This window comes from Rhinoraja longicauda, chromosome 2 (genome assembly GCF_053455715.1).
Source record: "Rhinoraja longicauda isolate Sanriku21f chromosome 2, sRhiLon1.1, whole genome shotgun sequence".
In the NCBI taxonomy this organism is placed as follows: Eukaryota; Metazoa; Chordata; class Chondrichthyes; order Rajiformes; family Arhynchobatidae; genus Rhinoraja; species Rhinoraja longicauda.
The window spans coordinates 13,368,916-13,389,329 of record NC_135954.1 but is presented as its reverse complement, the minus strand read 5'-3'; the positions used below and the strand labels follow the sequence as shown (position 1 = coordinate 13,389,329).

The 20,414-nt window shown below is 42.9% G+C and overlaps 1 protein-coding gene across 1 annotated transcript in view; it reads right to left on the bottom strand.

Annotated features, from left to right (window-relative positions):
- The window catches only part of LOC144602245 (oxysterol-binding protein-related protein 10-like), a 122,160-nt gene that overhangs the window by 36,830 nt on the left and 64,916 nt on the right, over positions 1 to 20,414 (bottom strand). The window contains exon 6 of the mRNA XM_078415106.1: positions 19,982 to 20,139. Within this exon, the coding sequence (XP_078271232.1) occupies positions 19,982 to 20,139 (158 nt within the window). The remainder of the gene's footprint in view (positions 1 to 19,981; positions 20,140 to 20,414) is intronic.

The window sequence follows — 20,414 nt, the reverse complement described above, 5'->3', positions numbered from 1 at the left end:
CGACCCCCACTCTCCCCTCCACTCTCCCCTCCGCTCTCCTGTCTCCCTCCCCCACACCCCAATCTCCCCCCCCCCCCCATCCCCTCTCAACAGGCCTCACGCTCCGTAGCGAGGCGAGCGGCGAGGAGAGGTCGGGCCAGCGGCGAGAGGCAAGGTGAAGCCGGGCCAGCGGCGAGGTGAGGTCAGGTCAGCGGCGAGGCGAGACCAGAGGCAAGGCGAGACCAGAGGCAAGGCGAGCGGCGGGGCAGGGCAAGCGGTGAAGCATGTGTTTTGCGGAAAAATGTGAGGCAAAATCACAATGGCGGAAATGAAATAAGAAAGCGGAAACTTTCCGCCAAATTTGGAAGGGTTGGGAAGTCTGCTCTCATCAACCATGGTTCCCTAAACTTTCCAGTTTCACTCTTCACCCCAACAGGTACCTGCTGCACCTGTACTCTTGCAACGAATCCCACTTGCCATCATCTCCTTACCTGCAAATAGATTCCCCCCGTCTCCAAGTTAGGGCTAAAGGAATCAAGGGATATGGGGAAACAGCAGGAACAGGGTACTGATTTTAGATGATCAGCCATGATCACATTGAATGGCGGTGCTAGCTCGAAGAGCCGAATGGCCTACTCCTGCACCTATTTTTCTATGTTTCTATGCAAGTTCCTGGTTAATGCCTGAAACGCCAGTCTTATTCCGATTTGGGACCTTAACATTTGGGCCAGTACCATTCTTTTCCAATAACTACCTTAAAACTAATAGAATTCTGGTCACCGGTCCCCAATGTTCCCCACTGACACTTCAGTCAATCCCAACTTTGTTCCCTCAGAGATGGCCCAGTAATGTTTTCTTTCTAGTAGCGCCCTCTATAGATTGATTAAGGATCAATCAAATGGAAACATTATTCTTGGAAACATTTAACAAATTCCAACCCAACAAAACCCTTTACACTGTGGGAGACCCAATCAATATAAAGGAAGTTAAATGTCTCTCACTAATACTACCCTATTACTGTGTTATCTGCAATCTCCCCAAACATCTGCTCCTCTGATTGATGCTAACTATTGGGGGACCCATAAATACAGTCCCACAGTGATCAATCCTCTCCTATTGCTATGTTCTATCCATACAGCCGCACTGGACAATTCCCCAAGAATATCTTCTCCAAGCACTGTAGTTACATCTTCCCTAAATCAAAAAGGCAACTCCCCCCCGTCTCTTATCTGCATCTCTATCAAGCCTGAACCATCTTTCCTCTGAAATATTGAGCTTGCCAATTCTGCCCTTCTCTCAGCTATGGTTCAATTATGGCTATAATATCCCAGTCCCCTGAGCTAATCCATGCCCCGAGTTCATCCAGTTTATCTGTTACGTCTCCAGCATTAAAATAAATAATCTAAATCACTGGTCTTTCTGCTCTCTTTACTGTGTGTGCACCTGCTTACTCTGCCCACAGTATTTGACACCAACCTCTCTTCTGCCTTCTTTCTGCCCGGTGTTTCTCTCTACTCTGGGGCCCTCACATTTGCCTTCATTCTGCTCACTGGGACCCTTCCCCTGCCAATATTATTTAAACCCTCCTGAGTACCACAAGCAAATCTCACTGCCAAGACATTGGTCTCCCTCCAGTTCAGGTGCAACCCATGTCTCTTGTACATCACCTCTGCCCCAGAAGGGATCCCAATGATCCAAAAACCTGAACTCATGTCCTCTGCACCAACTCCTCACCCCTGGTATTCACCTGGCCTAGACCTCCAGCATAGTGCCTATTCTGAGAAGCAGAAATAAATTGTGTTAGGTACTTGAAATGCATAGCCTGTGAGAGTAGTTGAAGCTGAATCTTTGACTGCAGTTGGTAATGGCATTTTTGGTATTGGTAATGGTTTATTATTATCACATGTTCCAAGATACAGTGAAAAGTTTTATTGTCAGTCAAATCTACCATACACGAGTAGAATCACGCCATTTACAAGTAAAGCAGGTCGTGCAAAAAGAAAAATACCAGAGTGTCGAATCTACTGTTGCCACATCACAGCATTTTCGGTACCGAACATAAAGCCCATGATCTGCAATGAGGTCAGCTGGAAGATCCGGATTACACCATAGTTTATAAGAGGATTATTTATCAGTCTCATAAATTAGGGAAGAAGCTGTTCCTGGATTAAGTGCCTACATGAAGACTTGAATTGCTTAGGCATAGAGAGCTATAGTGTAAGTGCTTAGCGATGCAGTTAATACAGAAAAAGATACAAAGTGTTGGAGTGACTCAGCATCTATCGTGAACATGGATAGGCGACATTTTAGTTAGAGACCCTTCTTAGACTGATTGCGGTGAACAGGGAGAAAGATGGAAGAGAGGAGGGGCAGGACAATACCTGCAGTGATAGGTGGAAACAGGTGAGGGGGGCTTTTTAATAGGCAAATAGTTAGACAAAGGCTAAAGACAACAGACAATAGACAATAGATGCAGGAGGAGGCCATTCGGCCCTTCGAACCAGCACCGCCATTCAAAGTGATCATGGCTGATCATTCTCAATTAGTATCCCGTTCCTGCCTTCTCCCCATACCCCCCGACTCCGCTATCCTTAAGAGCTCTATCTCGCTCTCTCTTGAATGCATTCAGAGAATTGGCCTCCACTGCCTTCCGAGGCAGAGAATTCCACAGATTCGCAACTCTCCGACTGAAAAGGTTTTTCCTCATCTCAGTTCTAAATGGCCTACCCCTTATTCTTAAACTGTGGCCCCTTGATCTGGAGTCCCCCAACATTGGGAACATGTTTCCTGCCTCTAACGTGTCCAACCCCTTAATAATCTTATACGCTTCGATAAGATCTCCTCTCATCCTTCTAAATTCCAGTGTATACAAGCCTAGTCGCTCCAGTCTTTTAGATTTAAATTTTAGAACATATGACAGTCCCGCCATTCCGGGAATTAACCTAGTAAACCTACGCTGCACGCCCTCAATAGCAAGAATATCCTTCCTCAAATTCGGAGACCAAAACTGCACACAGTACTCCAGGTGCGGTCTCACTAGGGCCCTGTACAACTGCAGAAGGACCTCTTTGCTCCTATACTCAACTCCTCTTGTTATGAAGGCCAACATTCCATTGGCTTTCTTCACTGCCTGCTGTACCTGCTTGCTTCCTTTCAGTAACTGATGCACTAGGACACCCAGATCTCGTTGTACGTCCCCTTTTCCTAACATGACACTATTCAGATAATACTCTGCCTTCCTATTCTTACCACCAAAGTGGATAACCTCACACTTATCCACATTAAACTGCATCTGCCATGCATCCGCCCACTCACACAACCTGTCCAAGTCACCCTGCAACCTCATAGCATCTTCTCACCTCAGTTTTAAATGACCTCCCCTTTATTCTAACTGTGGCCCGTGGTTCTGGACTTACCCATCATTGGGAACATTTTTATTGCATCTAGCTTGTCCAGTCCTTTTATAATTGTATATGTTTCTATAAGATCCCCTCTCATCCTTCTAAACTCCAGTGAATACAAGCCTAGTCTTTTCAATCTTTCCTCATATGACAGTCCCGCCATCCAGGGATCAATCTCGTGAATCTACGCTGCACTGCCTCAATTACAAGGATGTCCTTTCTCAAATTAGGTGACCAAAACTGTACACAATAATCCAGATGTGGTCTGACCAGGGCCCTATACAACTGCAGAAGAACATCTTTACTCCTATACTGAAATCCTCTTGTCATGAAGGGTAACATGCCATTAGCTTTCTTCACTGCCTGCTGTACCTGCACGCCAACTTTCAATGACTGGTGTACAAGGACACCCAGGTCTCGCTGCACCTCCCCCTTACCTAACCTAACACTATTGAGATAATAATCTGCCTCCTTGTTTTTGCCACCAAACTGGATAACCTCACATTTATCTATATTATACTGCATCTGCCCACTCACTCAACCAGTCTAGGTCAGCCTGCAACCTCCTAACATCCTCTTTACAGTTTACATTGCCACCCAGCTTTGTGTCATCCGCAAAATTGCTAGTGTTGCTTCTAATTCCCTCTTCCAAATCATTAATATATATGGTAAACAGTTGCAGCCCCAACACCGAGCCTTGCGGCCCTCCACTCGCCACTGCCTGCCATTCCGAAAAGGACCCGTTTACTCCTACTCTTTGCTTCCTATCTGCCAACCAATTTTCTATCCATGTCAACACCCTACCCCCAATACCATGTGCTCTAATTTTGCTCACCAATCTCCTGTGTGGACCTTATCAAAGGCTTTCTGAAAGTCTAGATACACTACATCCACTGGCTCACCTTCATCCATTTTACTTGTCACATCCTCAAAAAATTCCAGAACATTTGTCAAGCATGATTTCCCTTTCATAAATCCATGCTGACTTGGACATCCTTTTACTGCTATCCAAATGCACCATTATTACCTCTTTAATAATTGACTCCAGCATCTTTCCCACTACCAAAGTCAGGCTAACTGGTCTGCAATTCCCCCTTTTCTCTCTCGCTCCTTTCTTGAAAAGTGGGATAACATTAGCTATTATCCAATCCACAGGAACTGATCCTGAATCTATTGAACATTGGAAAATGATCACCAATGCGTCCACTATTTCTAGAACCACCTCCCTGAGGACCCTGGGATGCAGACCATCAGGCCCAGGGGATTTATCATCCTTCAGTCCCATTAGTCTACCCAATATTATTTCTCGCCTAATGAAAATTTCTTTCAGTTCCTCTACCCCCCTAGATCCTCTGTCATCTAGTACGTCTGGGAGATTGTTTGTCTTCCTTAGTGAAGACAGATCCAAATTACCTGTTCAACTCTTCTGCCATTTCCTTGTTACCCATAATAATTTCACCCTTGTCTGCCTTCAAGGGACCCACATTTGACTTTGCTACTCTTTTTCTCTTAACATATCTAAAGAAGCTTTTACTGCCCTTCTTTATATTCTTGGCCAGCTTCCCCTCGTACTTCATCTTTTCAGTCCGTATTGACCGTTTTGTTACCTTCTGTTGTCCTAAGAAAGTTTCCCAATCCTCTGGCTTCCGGCTACTCTTTGCTGTGTTATACATCTTTTCTTTTAGTTTTAATCCATCCCTAACTTCCCTTGTCAGCCACGGTTGCCTCCTACTCCTTGGAATCTTTCTTCCATTTTGGAATGAAATTATCCTGCCTCTTCCGGATTATGCCCAGAAATTCCTGCCATTGCTGTTCCACCGTTATTCCTGCTAGGATCCCTTTCCAGTCTACCTTGGCCAGCTCCTCTCTCATGCCTTCATTGTCCCCTTTGTTCAACTGCAACACTGACACCTCCGATTTAACCTTCTCCTTCTCAAATTGCAGATTAAAACTAATCATATTATGATCACTACCTCCAAGCGGTTCCTTTACCTCGAGTTCTCTTATCAAATCTGGCTCATTGGACAACACTAAATCTAGAATTGCCTTTTCTCTGGTAGGCTCCATTACAAGCTGCTCTAAGAATCCATCTCGGAGGCACTCTACAAACTCTCTTTCTTGGGGTCCAGAACCAACCTGATTTTCCCAGTCTACCTGCATATTGAAATCCCCCATCACCACAGTGGCATTACCTTTCTTACATGCCAGTTTAAACTCCTGCTGCAACTTACACCCTACATCCAGGCTACTACTTGGGAGTCTGTAGATAACACCAATTAATGGCTTCTTGCCTTTACAATTCCTCAATTCAATCCAGTGACTCTACCTCGTCAGTCCCTATGTCGCCCCTCGCAAGGGACTGAATTTCGTCCCTCAACAGCAGAGCTACCCCACCGCCTCTGCCCACCTGCCTGTCCTTTCTATAGGATGTATAACCCTGAATATTAAGTTCCCAGGCCAGATCCTCCTGCAGCCATGTCTCTGTAATCCCCATGATGTCTTATCTACCAACCTCTAACTGAGCCTCAAGCTCATCTACTTTACTTCTTATACTTCGCGCATTCATATACAGTACTTTTAATTCCTTATTCATCTCACCCTTCACATCGATCCCTATTACACTTGGCCATACTCTCCTATCCCTTTGTGAGCTTTCGTTCCCGTTAATTCTGGGGTCATTAACTATCCCTTTACTCTCTTTCCCTTTAACTCCATCCTTGACTATCCCATTCGACACCCACCCTCCCCCCCTATTTAGTTTAAAACCACCCGTGTAACAAAAGCTAAAGTTTTTTTGTCTTCCATTTGACTGCCAGGTGTGCTCTAAATTGATTATAAAGTCCAAAGTCTATTTGTCACTCAGATCTCTACATGCCAGCTTGATAGGGGCCATAACAATGGCTCTCTGCATCTAATCAGGGAGTGCGGAGATTCTAATTGGCAATTCTGGGCAATAGCTCAGTTCCAGCCCAATCCAGATCAATCTTGTAAGCTTTGTGGCAATATAGCACTCAACAAAAAGAGCTATTTGCAAAAGGTCACAGAGTAGCTATACATTCAGTCAGCCCTTATGATTTATAAGGAGTTCAGGTTTATTTGTGGAACCCAGCAGCCCTTGTGATTCATAACAAAACCAGGTTTATTTGTGAAGCCCAGAATGCCATGACTGCAGTCCATTAATCCCTTCAAGTAAATTGTAATTCCCCTGGCTCGCAGGACTCTCTGGATTACTACCAGTGCCACGTGCTAGTCAGAGTAGGAATAGGAGGATATTTCAGATGAATACGTGGCTTGAAAAATGGTGCAAGGGGGAGGGATTCAAATTTTTAGGACATTGGAACCAGTTCTGGGAGGTGTGGGACCAGTACAAACAGGACGGTCTGCACCTGAGCTGGAATGGAACCAATGTCCTAGAGGGAGTGTTTGCTAGTGCTGTCGGGGAGGATTTAAACTAATGTGGCAGGGGGATGGGAGCAGGAGCAGAGAGACAGAGGGGTGTAAAATGAGGGTAGAAGCAACAGGTAGCAAGGTGAAAAGTAAAAGTGGCAGGCAGACAAATCCAGGGCAAAAATCAAAAAGGGCCACTTTTCAACATAATTGTATAAGGGGTAAGAGAGTTGTAAAAACAAGCCTGAAGGCTTTGTGTCTCAATGCAAGGAGTATACGTAATAAGGTGGATGAATTAAATGTGGAGATAGTTATTAATGATTATGATATAGTTGGGATTACGGAGACATGGCTCCAGGGTGACCAAGGCTGGGAGCTCAACATCCAGGGATATTCTATATTCAGGCGGGATAGACAGAAAGGAAAAGGAGGTGGGGTAGCGTTACTGGTTAGAGAGGAGATTAAAGCAGTGGAAAGGAAGGACATTAGCTTGGAGGAAGTGGAATCGATATGGGTAGAGCTACGAAACACTAAGGGGCAGAAAACGCTAGTGGGAGTTGTGTACAGGCCACCTAACAGCAGTAGTGAGGTTGGGGATGGTATCAAGCAGGAAATTAGAAATGCGTGCACTAAAGGTGCAGCAGTTATAATGGGTGACTTCAATCTACATATAGATTGGGTGAACCAAACTGGCAGGGGTGCTGAGGAAGAGGATTTCTTGGAATGTTTGAGAGATGGTTTTCTAAACCAACATGTCGAGGAACCAACGAGAGAACAGGCCATTCTAGACTGGGTATTGAGTAATGAGGAAGGGTTAGTTAGCAGTCTTGTTGTGCGAGGCCCCTTGGGCAAGAGTGATCATAATATAATAACATATAACAACTACAGCATGGAAACAGGCCTGTCCGGCCCTACCAGTCCACGCCGACCATTCTCCCTGACCTAGTCTCATCTACCTGCACTCAGACCATAACCCTCCAATCCCCTCCTATCCATATACCTATCCAATTTACTCTTAAATAATAAAATCGAGCCAGCCTCCACCACTTCCTCCGGAAGCCCATTCCATACAGCCACAACCCTCTGAGTAAAGAAGTTCCCCCTCATGTTACCCCTAAACCTTTGTCCCTCAATTCTGAAGCTATGTCCCCTTGTTGGAATCTTCCCCACTCTCAAAGGGAAAAGCCTACCCACGTCAACTCTGTCCGTCCCTCTCAAAATTTTAAAAACCTCTATCAAGTCCCCCCTCAACCTTCTACGCTCCAAAGAATAAAGACCCAACCTGTTCAACCTCTCTCTGTAGCCTAAGTGCTGAAACCCAGGCAACATTCTAGTAAATCTCCTCTGTACCCTCTCCATTTTGTCGACATCCTTCCTATAATTTGGCGACCAGAACTGCACACCATACTCCAGATTCGGCCTCACCAATGCCCTGTACAATTTCAACATTACATCCCAACTTCTATACTCGATGCTCTGATTTATAAAGGCAAGCATACCAAACGCCTTCTTCACCACCCTATCCACATGAGATTCCACCTTCAGGGAACAATGCACAGTTATTCCCAGATCCCTCTGTTCCACTGCATTCCTCAATTCCCTACCATTTACCCTGTACGTCCTATTTTGATTTGTCCTACCAAAATGCAGCACCTCACACTTATCAGCATTAAACTCCATCTGCCATCTTTCAGCCCACCCTTCCAAAAGGCCCAAGTCTCTCTGTAGACTTTGAAAATCTACCTCACTATCAACTACTCCACCTATCTTAGTATCATCTGCATATTTACTAATCCAATTTGCCACACCATCATCCAGATCATTAATGTAAATGACAAACAACAGTGGACCCAACACAGATCCTTGGGGCACTCCACTAGACACTGGCCTCCAACCTGACATACAATTGTCAACCGTTAGTTAATTATATATATTGTCCCTAAGTATCTTTTCCATTAATTTTCCCACCACAGATGGTAGAGTTCTTCATTAGGATGGAGAGTGACAAAGTTGATACAGAAACAAGTGTTCTGAACTTAAAGAAAGGTAACTTTGAGGGTATGAGGCGTGAATTGTCCAAGATAGACTGGCGATTGATGCTGAAAGGGTTGACGGTGGACATGCAATGGAAGGCATTTAAAGGTTGCATGGATAAACTACAACAAGTGTTCATCCCAGTTTGGCAAAAGAACAAACCAGGAAAGATAGTGGCTAACAAGGGAAATCAAGGATAGTATTAAAACAAAAGATGAAGCATACAGATTAGCCAGAAAAAGTAGCATACCAGAGGACTGGGAGAAATTCAGAGTCCAGCAGAGGAGGACAAAGGGCTTAATTAGGAAAGGGAAAATAGATTATGAGGGAAAACTGGCAAGGAACATAAAAACTGACTGCAAAGGCTTTTATAGATATGTCAAGAGAAAAAGATTAGTTAAGACAAATGTAGGTCCCTTGCAGTCAGAAACAGGTGAATTGATCATAGGGAACAAGGAGATGGCAGACCAATTGAACAAATACTTTGGTTCTGTCTTCACTAAGGAAGACATAAACCGTCTGCCGGAAATAGCGGGGGACCGGGGGTCTAATGAGATGGAGGAACTGAGGGAAATCCAGGTTAGTCGGGAAGTGGTGTTAGGTAAATTAAATGGATTAAAGGCAGGTAAATCCCCAGGGCCAGATAGGCTGCATCCCAGAGTGCTTAAGGAAGTAGCCTCAGAAATAGTGGATGCATTAGTGATAATTTTTCAAAGCTCTTTAGATTCTGGAGTAGTTCCTGAGGACTGGAGGGTAGCTAATGTAACCCCACTTTTTAAAAAGGGAGGGAGAGAGAAAACGGGGTATTATAGACCAGTTAGCCTAACATCGGTAGTGGGGAAAATGCTAGTCAGTTATTAAAGATGTGAAATCATCAGACAAAGTCAGCATGGATTTACCAAAGGCAAATCATATCTGACGAATCTTATAGAATTTTTCGAGAACCAGTCGATGTGTTATATCTGGACTTTCAGAAGGCCTTCGACAAGGTCCCACATAGGAGATTGGTGTACAAACTTAAAGCGCACGGTATTGAGGGTTCAGTGTTGAGGTGGATAGAAAATTGGTTGGCGGACAGGAAGCAAAGAGTAGGAATAAACGGGTCCTTTTCGGAATGGCAGGCAGTGACTAGTGGGGTACCGCAAGGCTCAGTGCTGGGACCCCAGTTATTTACAGTGTATATTAATGATTTGGACGAGGGAATTGAATGCAACATCTCTAAGTTTGCGGATGACACGAAGCTGGGTGGCAGTGTTAGCTGCGAGGAGGATGCTAGGAGGCTGCAGAGTGACTTGGATAGATTAGGCGAGTGGGCAAATGCATGGCAGATGCAATATAATGTGGATAAATGTGAGGTTATCCACTTTGGCGGCAAGAACAGGAAAGCAGAGTATTACCTGAATGGTGACCGATTGGGAGAAGAGGAGATGCAACGTGACCTGGGTGTCATGGTGCACCAGTCATTGAAAGCAAGCATGCAGGTGCAGCAGGCAGTGAAGAAAGCGAATGGTATGTTGGCATTCATAGCAAGAGGATTTGAGTTTAGGAGCAGGGAGGTTCTGCTGCAGTTGTACAGGGCCTTGGTGAGACCGCACCTGGAGTATTGTGTGCAGTTTTGGTCTCCTAACCTGAGGAAAGACGTTCTTGCCTTAGAGGGAGTACAGAGAAGGTTCACCAGATTGATCCCTGGGATGGCGGGACTTTCATATGAGGAAAGACTGGATAGACTGGGCTTGTACTCGCTGGAATTTAGAAGACTGAGGGGGGATCTTATAGAAACATACAAAATTCTTAAGGGGTTGGAGAGGCTAGATGCGGGAAGATTGTTCCCGATGTTGGGGGAGTCCAGAACCAGGGGTCACAGCTTAAGGATAAGGGGGAAGTCTTTTAGGACCGAGATGAGAAAACATTTCTTCACACAGAGAGTGGTGAGTCTGTGGCATTCTCTGCCACAGAAGGTAGTTGAGGCCAGTTCATTGGCTATATTTAAGAGGGAGTTAGATGTGGCCCTTTTTGCTAAAGGGATCAGGGGGTATGGAGAGAAGGCAGGTACAGGCTACTAAGCTGGATGATCAGCCATGATCATATTGAATGGCGGTGCAGGCTCGAAGGGCCGAATGGCCTACTCCTGCACCTATTTTCTATGTTTCTATGACTCAATAAAGAATCAATTTCACTCTCCTTGGAAGCAGAGAATTTGTGGCATCCAAAGTGCACCAGTATTCTGGCAATGTAAAATATAGCACACATCTGCCATTCCCACCTGAAATAATCCAGGAGACATCTAGTTCAGGGTGCTAACTATTCACCTATTTAGGCAGAACAGTCGAGGTGCAGGTGCAAGGTTCAAGCGCAGTCTGTAAAAATCTGTCATTCATCCGACATCTCTGCCTTCAGAAAAATCTTGGTGCCAGATTTATCACTTTTCAAAGAGCAAGAAAGAGGAGTGTTGCTCCCAGCTTTTAAAATCTATTCTTCTACAGTGCTCTGCCTTTTTGACCTTACCATTGGGCTTTCTTCTCTTGCTTACAGAGCATGCCACAGGCCCACTGCAATCAACTCTGGAGAAACTGTCATCAATATAAAGCATTTGGAGTAAAAGACTGCTGAGATTCTGGTAATCCAAAACAAAAACAGAAAAATGCAGGAACCAGTTAACAGATTGCACAAGTATTCTCAGGAAAGGAAACAGAGTCAACATTTCATGTCAATAACTCTTGATATGAACTGGAAAAGTAAGGAAACAAGTGTGTTTTAAGCTGCTAAGAGAATGGGTGAAATGAAAGAATGTTTGTGATGGGATAAACATAGAAAATAGGTGCAGGAGGAGGCCATTCGGCCCTTCGAGCCAGCACCGCCATTCATTGTGATCATGGCTGATCATCCACAACTTCTCCCCATATCCCTTGATTCCACTAGCCCCCAGAGCTCTATCTAACTCTCTCTTAAATTCATCCAGTAATTTGGCCTCCACTGCCCACTGTGGCACAGAATTCCACAAATTCACAACTCTGGGTGAAAAAGTTTCTTCTCACCTCAGTTTTAAATGGCCTCCCCTTTATTCTTAGACTGTGGCCACTGGTTCTGGACTCCCCCCAACATTGGGAACATTTTTCCTACATCTTGCTTGTCCAGTCCTTTTATAATTTTATATGTTTCTATAACATCCCCTCTCATCCTTCTAAACTCCAGTGAATACAAGCCTAGTATTTTCCCTCATATGACAGTCCCGCCATCCCAGGGATCAATCTCGTGAACTTACGCTGCACTGCCTCAATTACAAGGATGTCCTTCCTCAAATTAGGAGACCAAAACTGTACACAATACTCCAGATGTGGTCTTACCAGGGCCCAACACAACTGCAGAAGAACCTCTTTACTCCCATACTGAAATCCTCTCGTTATGAAGGCCATCATGCCATTACCTTTCTTCGCTGCCTGCTGTACCTGCACGCCAACTTTCAGTGACTGGTGTACAAGGACATCCAGGTCTCGCTGCACTTCCCCCTTACCTAACCTGACACCATTGAGATAATAATCTGCCTCCTTGTTTTTGCCGCCAAAGTGGATAACCTCACATTTATCTACATTAAGCTGCATCTGCCATGCATCTGCTCACTCACTCAACCTGTCCAGGTCACCCTGCAACCTTCTAATATCCTCTTCGCAGTTCACACTACCACCCAGCTTTGTGTCATCTGCAAACTTGCTAGTGTTACTTCTAATTCCTTCATCCAAATCATTAATATATATGGTAAACAGTTGCGGCCAACACTGAGCCTTGCGGCACTCCACTCGCCACTACCTGCCATTCTGAAAAGGATTTGTTTACTCCTACTCTTTGCTTCCTGTCTGCCAACCAATTATCTATCCATGTCAACACCCCACCGCCAATACCATGTGCTCTAATTTTGCTCACCAATCTCCCATGTGGGACCTTATCAAAGACTTTCTGAAAGTCTAGATACACTACATCCACTGGCTCCCCTTCATCAATTTTACATGTCACATCCTCAAAAAATTCCAGATACCCACTACCCTTCAAGTAAAAAGTTGCCCTATTTAGGGTTCCTGTTAAATTATTCCCTCTCACCTTAAACCTATGTCCTCTGGTTCTTGATTCCCCTACTCTGGTAAAAGACTGCGCAATCACCCTATTTATTCCCCTCATGATTTTAGCCACCTCTATAAGATCACCCTTCAGCTCCTGCAATTGAAGGAATAAAGTTGTAGCCTGCACTTTGGGTAGAACACACAGGTATACATTGAAGAGATCCTCTGGACCCATATGTTTTGCTACATCAATTGCTCCAAACCAATTATTTATATCATGTGGAAGGAATAAAATTGAAGACTGGTTCTGAGCTGATGGAAAACTCGCACAGAAGCAGAAATGGATCATTTGCTTGGCACTTGTAACAGAACATGGTTGCAACTGCTTTAGCTCTGCCTTTACTATTCACGTGCTGTCCCCTGCCATTTTTGAAATGGAGCTCTTAGAACCTTTAGTTCCAATTAACAGTTTAATTCCCTCAATGTGGTATGACTACAGTACATTGACCAGATCTATAGTTTGCAAATTCAGTTCCCACTATTGCATGCTATTTATCATGCGTATAGCCTTCTGTTGCAGCTCTTTCAACCCATGTTTGTGTCCCTTGATATTGCTCCTGGCATCCCTTCTATACGTATGGAATCATGGTTAATCCCTTATTTTTTTATATATCTGCTGAACAATACTTGGCAAAATACACACAGGCTAGCAAGCCCATTTTGCACAATACATTTAACTTTATGAAACATTTAATATAAATAATTTAGTATTAATTTCCTGCACTTAACATCCTTTCTAGACTTAAATGTGACCATGAACTGCATTTGTCAATTTTTTGAGAACTCATGGTACAATGTTGTGGTGATGACATGAATGAATACAAATTATAGTTAATGTTATTAACAGTTTCAGAGTTCCTAATCTTTCAATATTGAACAGTAAACATAAATGGAGATTTAAAACTTTACATAAGCTCAGAGTTTTACCCGAGTCTTGCCTGCCGTTCTTTTTCCAACACCTTATCACAAACAAAATAACTTGAATCTTTGGCATGCACCCATTTAAGCCAAGTGAAATGGATTGCATTCACTTGGTTTCCATGATAGACTCACCACACAGCAAGAAAGTGATTACTAAAGCATAAAAATAAATAATGTTTTCATGAGAGGAAAACAAAGTCTGAGAAAGGTTTGGTGCCAATGATTTGAAGGAACAGGACAGAATAAGTTAGATCTGGATATAATTTTGACTTTAAGTAGTTAGAAATAGACAAATTAACTTAGTTTACAGCAGTTTATTTGCGTTGTGAAAAATCAGGAGAGGAATTTTTACTTAGTCACAACATGTGTAATTACCAAGCTCTTCAAATATTGAGTTCTTCAAATGACAAGCTTTTCATTTATTCTGTCCAATAATAAAAGCTGCAAGAGGATCCCTCTGTATGTGAAAGATAACTTTACAGAGAAATATTAGACAAACAGGTTTTTCGGCCCACCTCATCCATGCCAACCAAGATACCTCTTGCAACTAGTCTCATTTGCCAACACGTGGCCCATATCCCTCTAAACCTTTCCATCCCACATATGTGGCTAAAGGTCTTTTAAATATTGGAAGGGCGATTAGAAAGCCCAAAAGGGACTACAAAATGGCCTTGGTGATTCGGATTAAAGTCAATTCCAAAGGTTTTAATGCCAATATTATAAACAAGAGGGTAAACAGGGAGAAGGTAGGACAGCTCAAGGATAAAGGAGGGAATTTGTGTTTAGACTAAGGAGATGTAGGCAAGGTACTTTGCATCGGTTTTCACCATGGAGAAAAGCATGGAGGACAGCGAGATTCGTGTGGTGAAAATGAACATGCAAGGGCAGTTTGAGATGGTTTTTGGGCTGGAGCCTCAAGGTGGATAAATCCACAGGGCCTGATGGGATTTATCCCAGGTTATTGAGAGGCAAGAGATAAGATTGTATAAACCTTGACTAAGATCTTTGCACCTTTCTAGCCACAGGCAAGGTCCTGGAGGACTGGAGAGTAGTTAATATTGATCCTTTATTTAAGAAGGGAAGTAGAGTGAATTCAGGACATTCTAGGCCAGTGTGCCTCAAATCAATGGCAGGCAAGCTATTGGACAGAATTCTTCAGCATAGGATTTACTTCCATTTGGGAGAGAATGAGTTAATTTGGGTCAGTCAGCATGGCTTTATACATGGCAGGTCCTGACTAACTAAGTTGATCGAGTTGTTTTTGAGGCAGTGACAAAGGTGATTAACGAAGGTGGATGTTGTCCACATGGATTTTAGTAAGGCATTAAATAAAGTCCCTCATAATAGGCAGATGCATTAAGATGCACATGATTAACAGTGATTTGGTCGTACAGATTCAGAACTGGCTTACTAATAGCAGCCAGAGTGTTGTGGTGGACAGACAATATTCTGGCTGGAGGTCTGTGACCAATGGAGCTCCAGAGATCTGTGCATGGACCTCTGCTTAGTTTTTAGCTTTGGAGATACGGTGCAGAAACAGGCCATTCGGCCCAGAGTCCATGCTGACCAGCACACTAACACTATCCTACACACCCTAGGGACAATTTACAGTTCTACCAAGCCAATTATACCCGTCTTCGGAGTGTAGGAGGATGCTGGAGAAAACCCACGCAGGTCAACCTGTAGTCATGATCGAACCCGGGTCTCTGGCACTATAAGGCAGTAGCTCTATTGTTACCGTTTGTGATATAAATAAAAGACTTGGATGTAAATGTATAGGAAGGAACTGCAGATGCTGGTTTAAATCAAAGATAAACACAAAAAGCTGGAGTAACACAGCGGGTCATTCAGCATTTCTGGAGAAAAAGATTAGGTGACGTTTCAGGCCGAGACCCTTATGGGTTATATGGTTATAACCATATAACAACTACAGCATGGAAACAGGCCTGTTCGGCCCTACCAGTCCACGCCGACCACTCTCCCTGACCTAGTCTCATCTACCTGCACTCAGACCATAACCCTCCAATCCCCTCTTATCCATATACCTATCCAATTTACTCTTAAATAATAAAAATCGAGCCAGCCTCCACCACTTCCACCGGAAGCCCATTCCATACAGCCACCACCCTCTGAGTAAAGAAGTTACCCCTCATGTTACCCCTAAACTTTTGTCCCTCAATTCTGAAGCTATGTCCCCTTGTTGGAATCTTCCCCACTCTCAAAGGGAAAAGCCTACCCACGTCAACTCTGTCCGTCCCTCTCAAAATTTAAAAAACCTCTATCAGGTCTGAACCCTTATTCAGACCTATTAAAGAAGGGTCTTGAACCAAAACACCACCTATTCCAGCTACTCCAACTTTTTGTGTCGATGGACGTAAATGTAGATGTGTTGGTTAATAACTGTGCAGATGTCACCAAGAGGACTGGGGTCGTGGGACTGTGAGGAAGGTTGTCAAGGATGCAGTGGGATATGGATTAGCTACAGAAATGGGCAGAGAAACACCAGATGAAGTTTAATCCGCCCAAGTGGGAGGTATTACACATAATGGCATGACCATTAACAACATTAATGTACAGAGGGATCTTGGGGTCTAAGTCCATAACTCCCTGAATGTAGCAAAACAAGTAGATAAAGTGGTAAATAAAGCATATGCTTTCTTTACCCTTGCTTTCATGGTATTGAGTTTAAGAGTCAGGAAGTCATCCATATTCTATGAGGAGAAAGCAGGAACGAGGTACTGATTGTGGATGATCAGCCATGATCACAATGTATGGCGGTGCTGGTTCGAAGGGCCAAATGGCCTCCTCCTGCACCTATTTTCTATATGTCCCTGTTTACTTGCCTTTTTTGTGACATTTTTCAAGCAGGATTTCATCAAATCCTTAGGCTAATTTATACCAGAAAGACTGTTAATTTTGCAATTAAATAACTCTATGTAAGACAAATTCCGATTATGCTTATGTTGTTTATCATTTATCACTCGATACGATGGTTTTTTGATGTCCCAAGTTTTTGCAGCAGAACGTGAGTGGCAGTGTCCATTTGGTCACACGTATAATATGTGAATTAAAAGCTGAGTAACCGTTTTTATATTTATTGTTTCTTTTTTTATTGTTTATATTTTGTGTTTAAGCTTTGCATTGAAATACTTAATAATGAATAGAACTTAAAATCATGAAATAAAAATCTAGTTTGCCAATTCTGTATTCACTCCCATTGAGTAACATTGTCAATGGTATTTAAAGCGCAATAACGGGATTTTTTTGCACTTGTCGCAATTATTTTTAATTAAATTTATTCATTCAAACAACGCGATTATAATGACCCTGGTGTGAACTACAGGCCTCGTGGTGGGTTAGGTGTCGACATTTTGTAAGGGAGCTTAAAAATCAGTTAGTGTCCAATGTGTCTTATAAACAATTTCTTTTTCTCATTTTTGTCCCTTCATATTTTGAAAGTATTAAATTTTGGTCAAATTTTGGTCGATTTTGATCACAAATTAGTTCGAAAGGATCATAGTTAGGCCCATTTTTAATGCTGTGGTATTTCATTATGATTGAATAACTTTCAAAGGTTGGTACCATTATTTACGGAAACACCGATATTTGTGCTACTTTCGTGGTGTTTTAGAGACGTTGAATTTTCATTAAAGTTTAAAAATAATAATTTTAGAAGTTTTATTTTTTTACCACTGCTGAATGCTTTTGAATATCAGCAACATCCATGATAATGAAAGCTAATCTAATCTTAGCACATTGCTGGGTTTTTTTCAGCTTTCCTGCAGGAGGATAGTTCTCATGGCTTTCCATACAATGGAAAGCCCCATGATACAATGGAAAGCCCCATGAATGCACAAGTTCTCACTTTAAGGGAAAAAGCTGACTCAAAGTTGCACATTTCTGCCAGAGGAACCAGAATAGGAAAAACAAACTTTGGACAAAGTCAAGTCAAGTCAAATTTATTTGTCACATACACATACTCGATGTGCAGTGAAATGAAAGTGGCAATGCCTGCGGGTTGTGCACAAAAATAATTACAGTTACAGCATAATCCACTAGCAATTCATTACTCACTGCAAATTCTGGTTCAATTTTTGTTCAACAGTACTGATTTTGAGTTCAAAAAAGCTTTTGTACATGTACATGGTTATAATATATCAGTTACACAGAAATTTCATTGAGCAATATGGCATATCCCTCAGAGCTGCTGCCAAACAGCTCTAGCAAACTGGGTTTAATCCCAACCTCCTGTGCTGTTAGCATATTCTCTGTGGACACATTGATTTCCTCTGGGTCCTCTGGGTGCTCAGATTTCCTCCTGCATCCCAAAGCTTTTCAGTTTAGCAGGTTAATTAGATTGTGACGAGTGGTAGATTCTGGGGGAAACTAATGGAATTGTGGGGAGAACAACGTGAGATTTATATAGGATTAGTGTAAAAGGGTACTTGCAGATTGGCCCCAAAGTGGTGTGCTGTAGAGCCTATCGCACTACTATCTGCAATTAAGCTCCGACCATTTTGCTATTCACAAGGATGTTGCCAGGACTCGAGGGTCTAAACTATAAGGAGAGGTGGAGTAGGCTCGGACTTTATTCCTTGGAGCCCAGGAGGATATTCCTTGTAGTGCAGGAGGATGAAGGGTGATCTTATAGGGGTGTATAAGATCATGAGCAAAAGAGATAGGGTAAATGCACAGTCTTTTACGCAGAGTAGGGGAATCAAGAAACAGAGCACATAGGTTTAAGGTGAGGGGGGAAAAGATGCAAGAACTAGAGGGGCAACATTTTTATACAAAGGGCAGTAGCTATATGGAACAAGTTGCTGGAGGTGGTAGTAGAGGCAGATACTATCATAATGTTTAAACAACATATGGACAGGTACATGGATAGGATAGGTTTAGAGGGATATGGGCCAAATGCAGGCAGGTGGGACTAGTGGGCCAGTTTCCACTCTGTATGACAATGTTTTTCTAGATAGAGTTATACCACACGGAAACAGGTCCTTCAGACAATATGTGTGAAGAAAAATGCCCCTCAGATTCCTATTAAATCTTTCCCCTCTCACCATAAACCAATTTTCTCTGGTTCTTGATTCCCCTACTCTGGGAGTGACTGTGCATTCACCCTATCTATTCCCCTCATGATCTTCTACATATCCATAAGATCAACTCTCAGCTGCCTGCGCTCAAAGGAATAAAGTCCTACCCTGCCCAACCTCTCCCTATAGTTAAGATCCTCAAGTCCGGGTAACATCCTCGTAAATCCTCTCTGCATTCTTTCCAACTTAAAAACATCCTTCCGATAGTAAGGTTGCCAAAACTGAACACAATACTCAAGTGTAGCCTCACCAATGTCTGATACAACAGTGACACAACATCTCAACTTCAATACTTAATATCCTAACTGATGAAGGTCAATGTACTGAAAATCTTCTTGACCACCCTAACCGCCTGGAGACTGCCTGCCAGCACTCCTAGATCTCTCTGCTCCACTATACTCTCTTGGGCCTGCCATTCGCTGTGAAGGTCCTGCTAGAATTCTGTTAGAAGTCCTGTTACAATTCCCAAAATGTAATACCTAGTGCTCATCTGCATTGAACCTCATCAATCATTCCACCGCCCATTTGATAAGAGATCCTGCTGTAATTTTTGACAAACAATTTTTGATGAGCATCATCGCTACCTATAATATCACGCATTTTAGTGTCATCTGAAAACTTACTAATCATACCTTGTACATTCTCATCTAAATGGTTGATATAAGCCATAAACAACAATGGCCCAGCCTAACCCTAATCCCAGAGGCATCCCACAAGTCACAGGGTTCCTGTCTGAAAAACAACCTTCTACCATCACCCTTTGGTTTCTTCCATTAAGGCAATTCTCCATCCAGTCAGCTCACTCCCCCTGGATCTCATGTGATCTAACCTCCTTGAGTAGTCTACTATACAGAACCTTGACAAAGGCCTTGCTGACGTTCATATAAACAATGTCCACAGTTTTACGCTTGCCAACCTTTTTGGTTACTTCTTCAGTGATTATCTTAAATTACAAAAGGCTGAAGCTGATAAGCTAAACACAAGTCTATACAGTACCAAAACACTATTTTAAAATTCTCACATTAAAAGGTATAATCTTTATTTGGCTCACCTCAGAGGGCTGCTGGAGCACTTGGTTGACCTGACCAGGTGTTGCAGACCACACAATGTTAACATTCGCTGGAGTCAATGAAGGTGAAGAGCACACATTTCCATTCTTCAGTTGCTCAGCTGAGCGTGACCTTGGTCCTTGCCATCCTGACATACTATCTGGGGTAAAAGTGGCAGCAAAATATTACCAACTCCACATTTTGGAAGGTAAACTTGTTCATCTACATTAAAAGAACTTCACACCAATAATCAGAATATCTATATTCTAATTCATGGAGTACTTATGCAGAAATCTTTAAAGCAAGATAATTGATATGCTGCATATTTTAATCTGAAAGTTTTTATACAACAATTCCAGAACTGTATTTTAAATTCTACATTCACAAGTCATTGTTGTTTGCTCCGAAGATAGACCCAATAAGCTGGAGTAACTC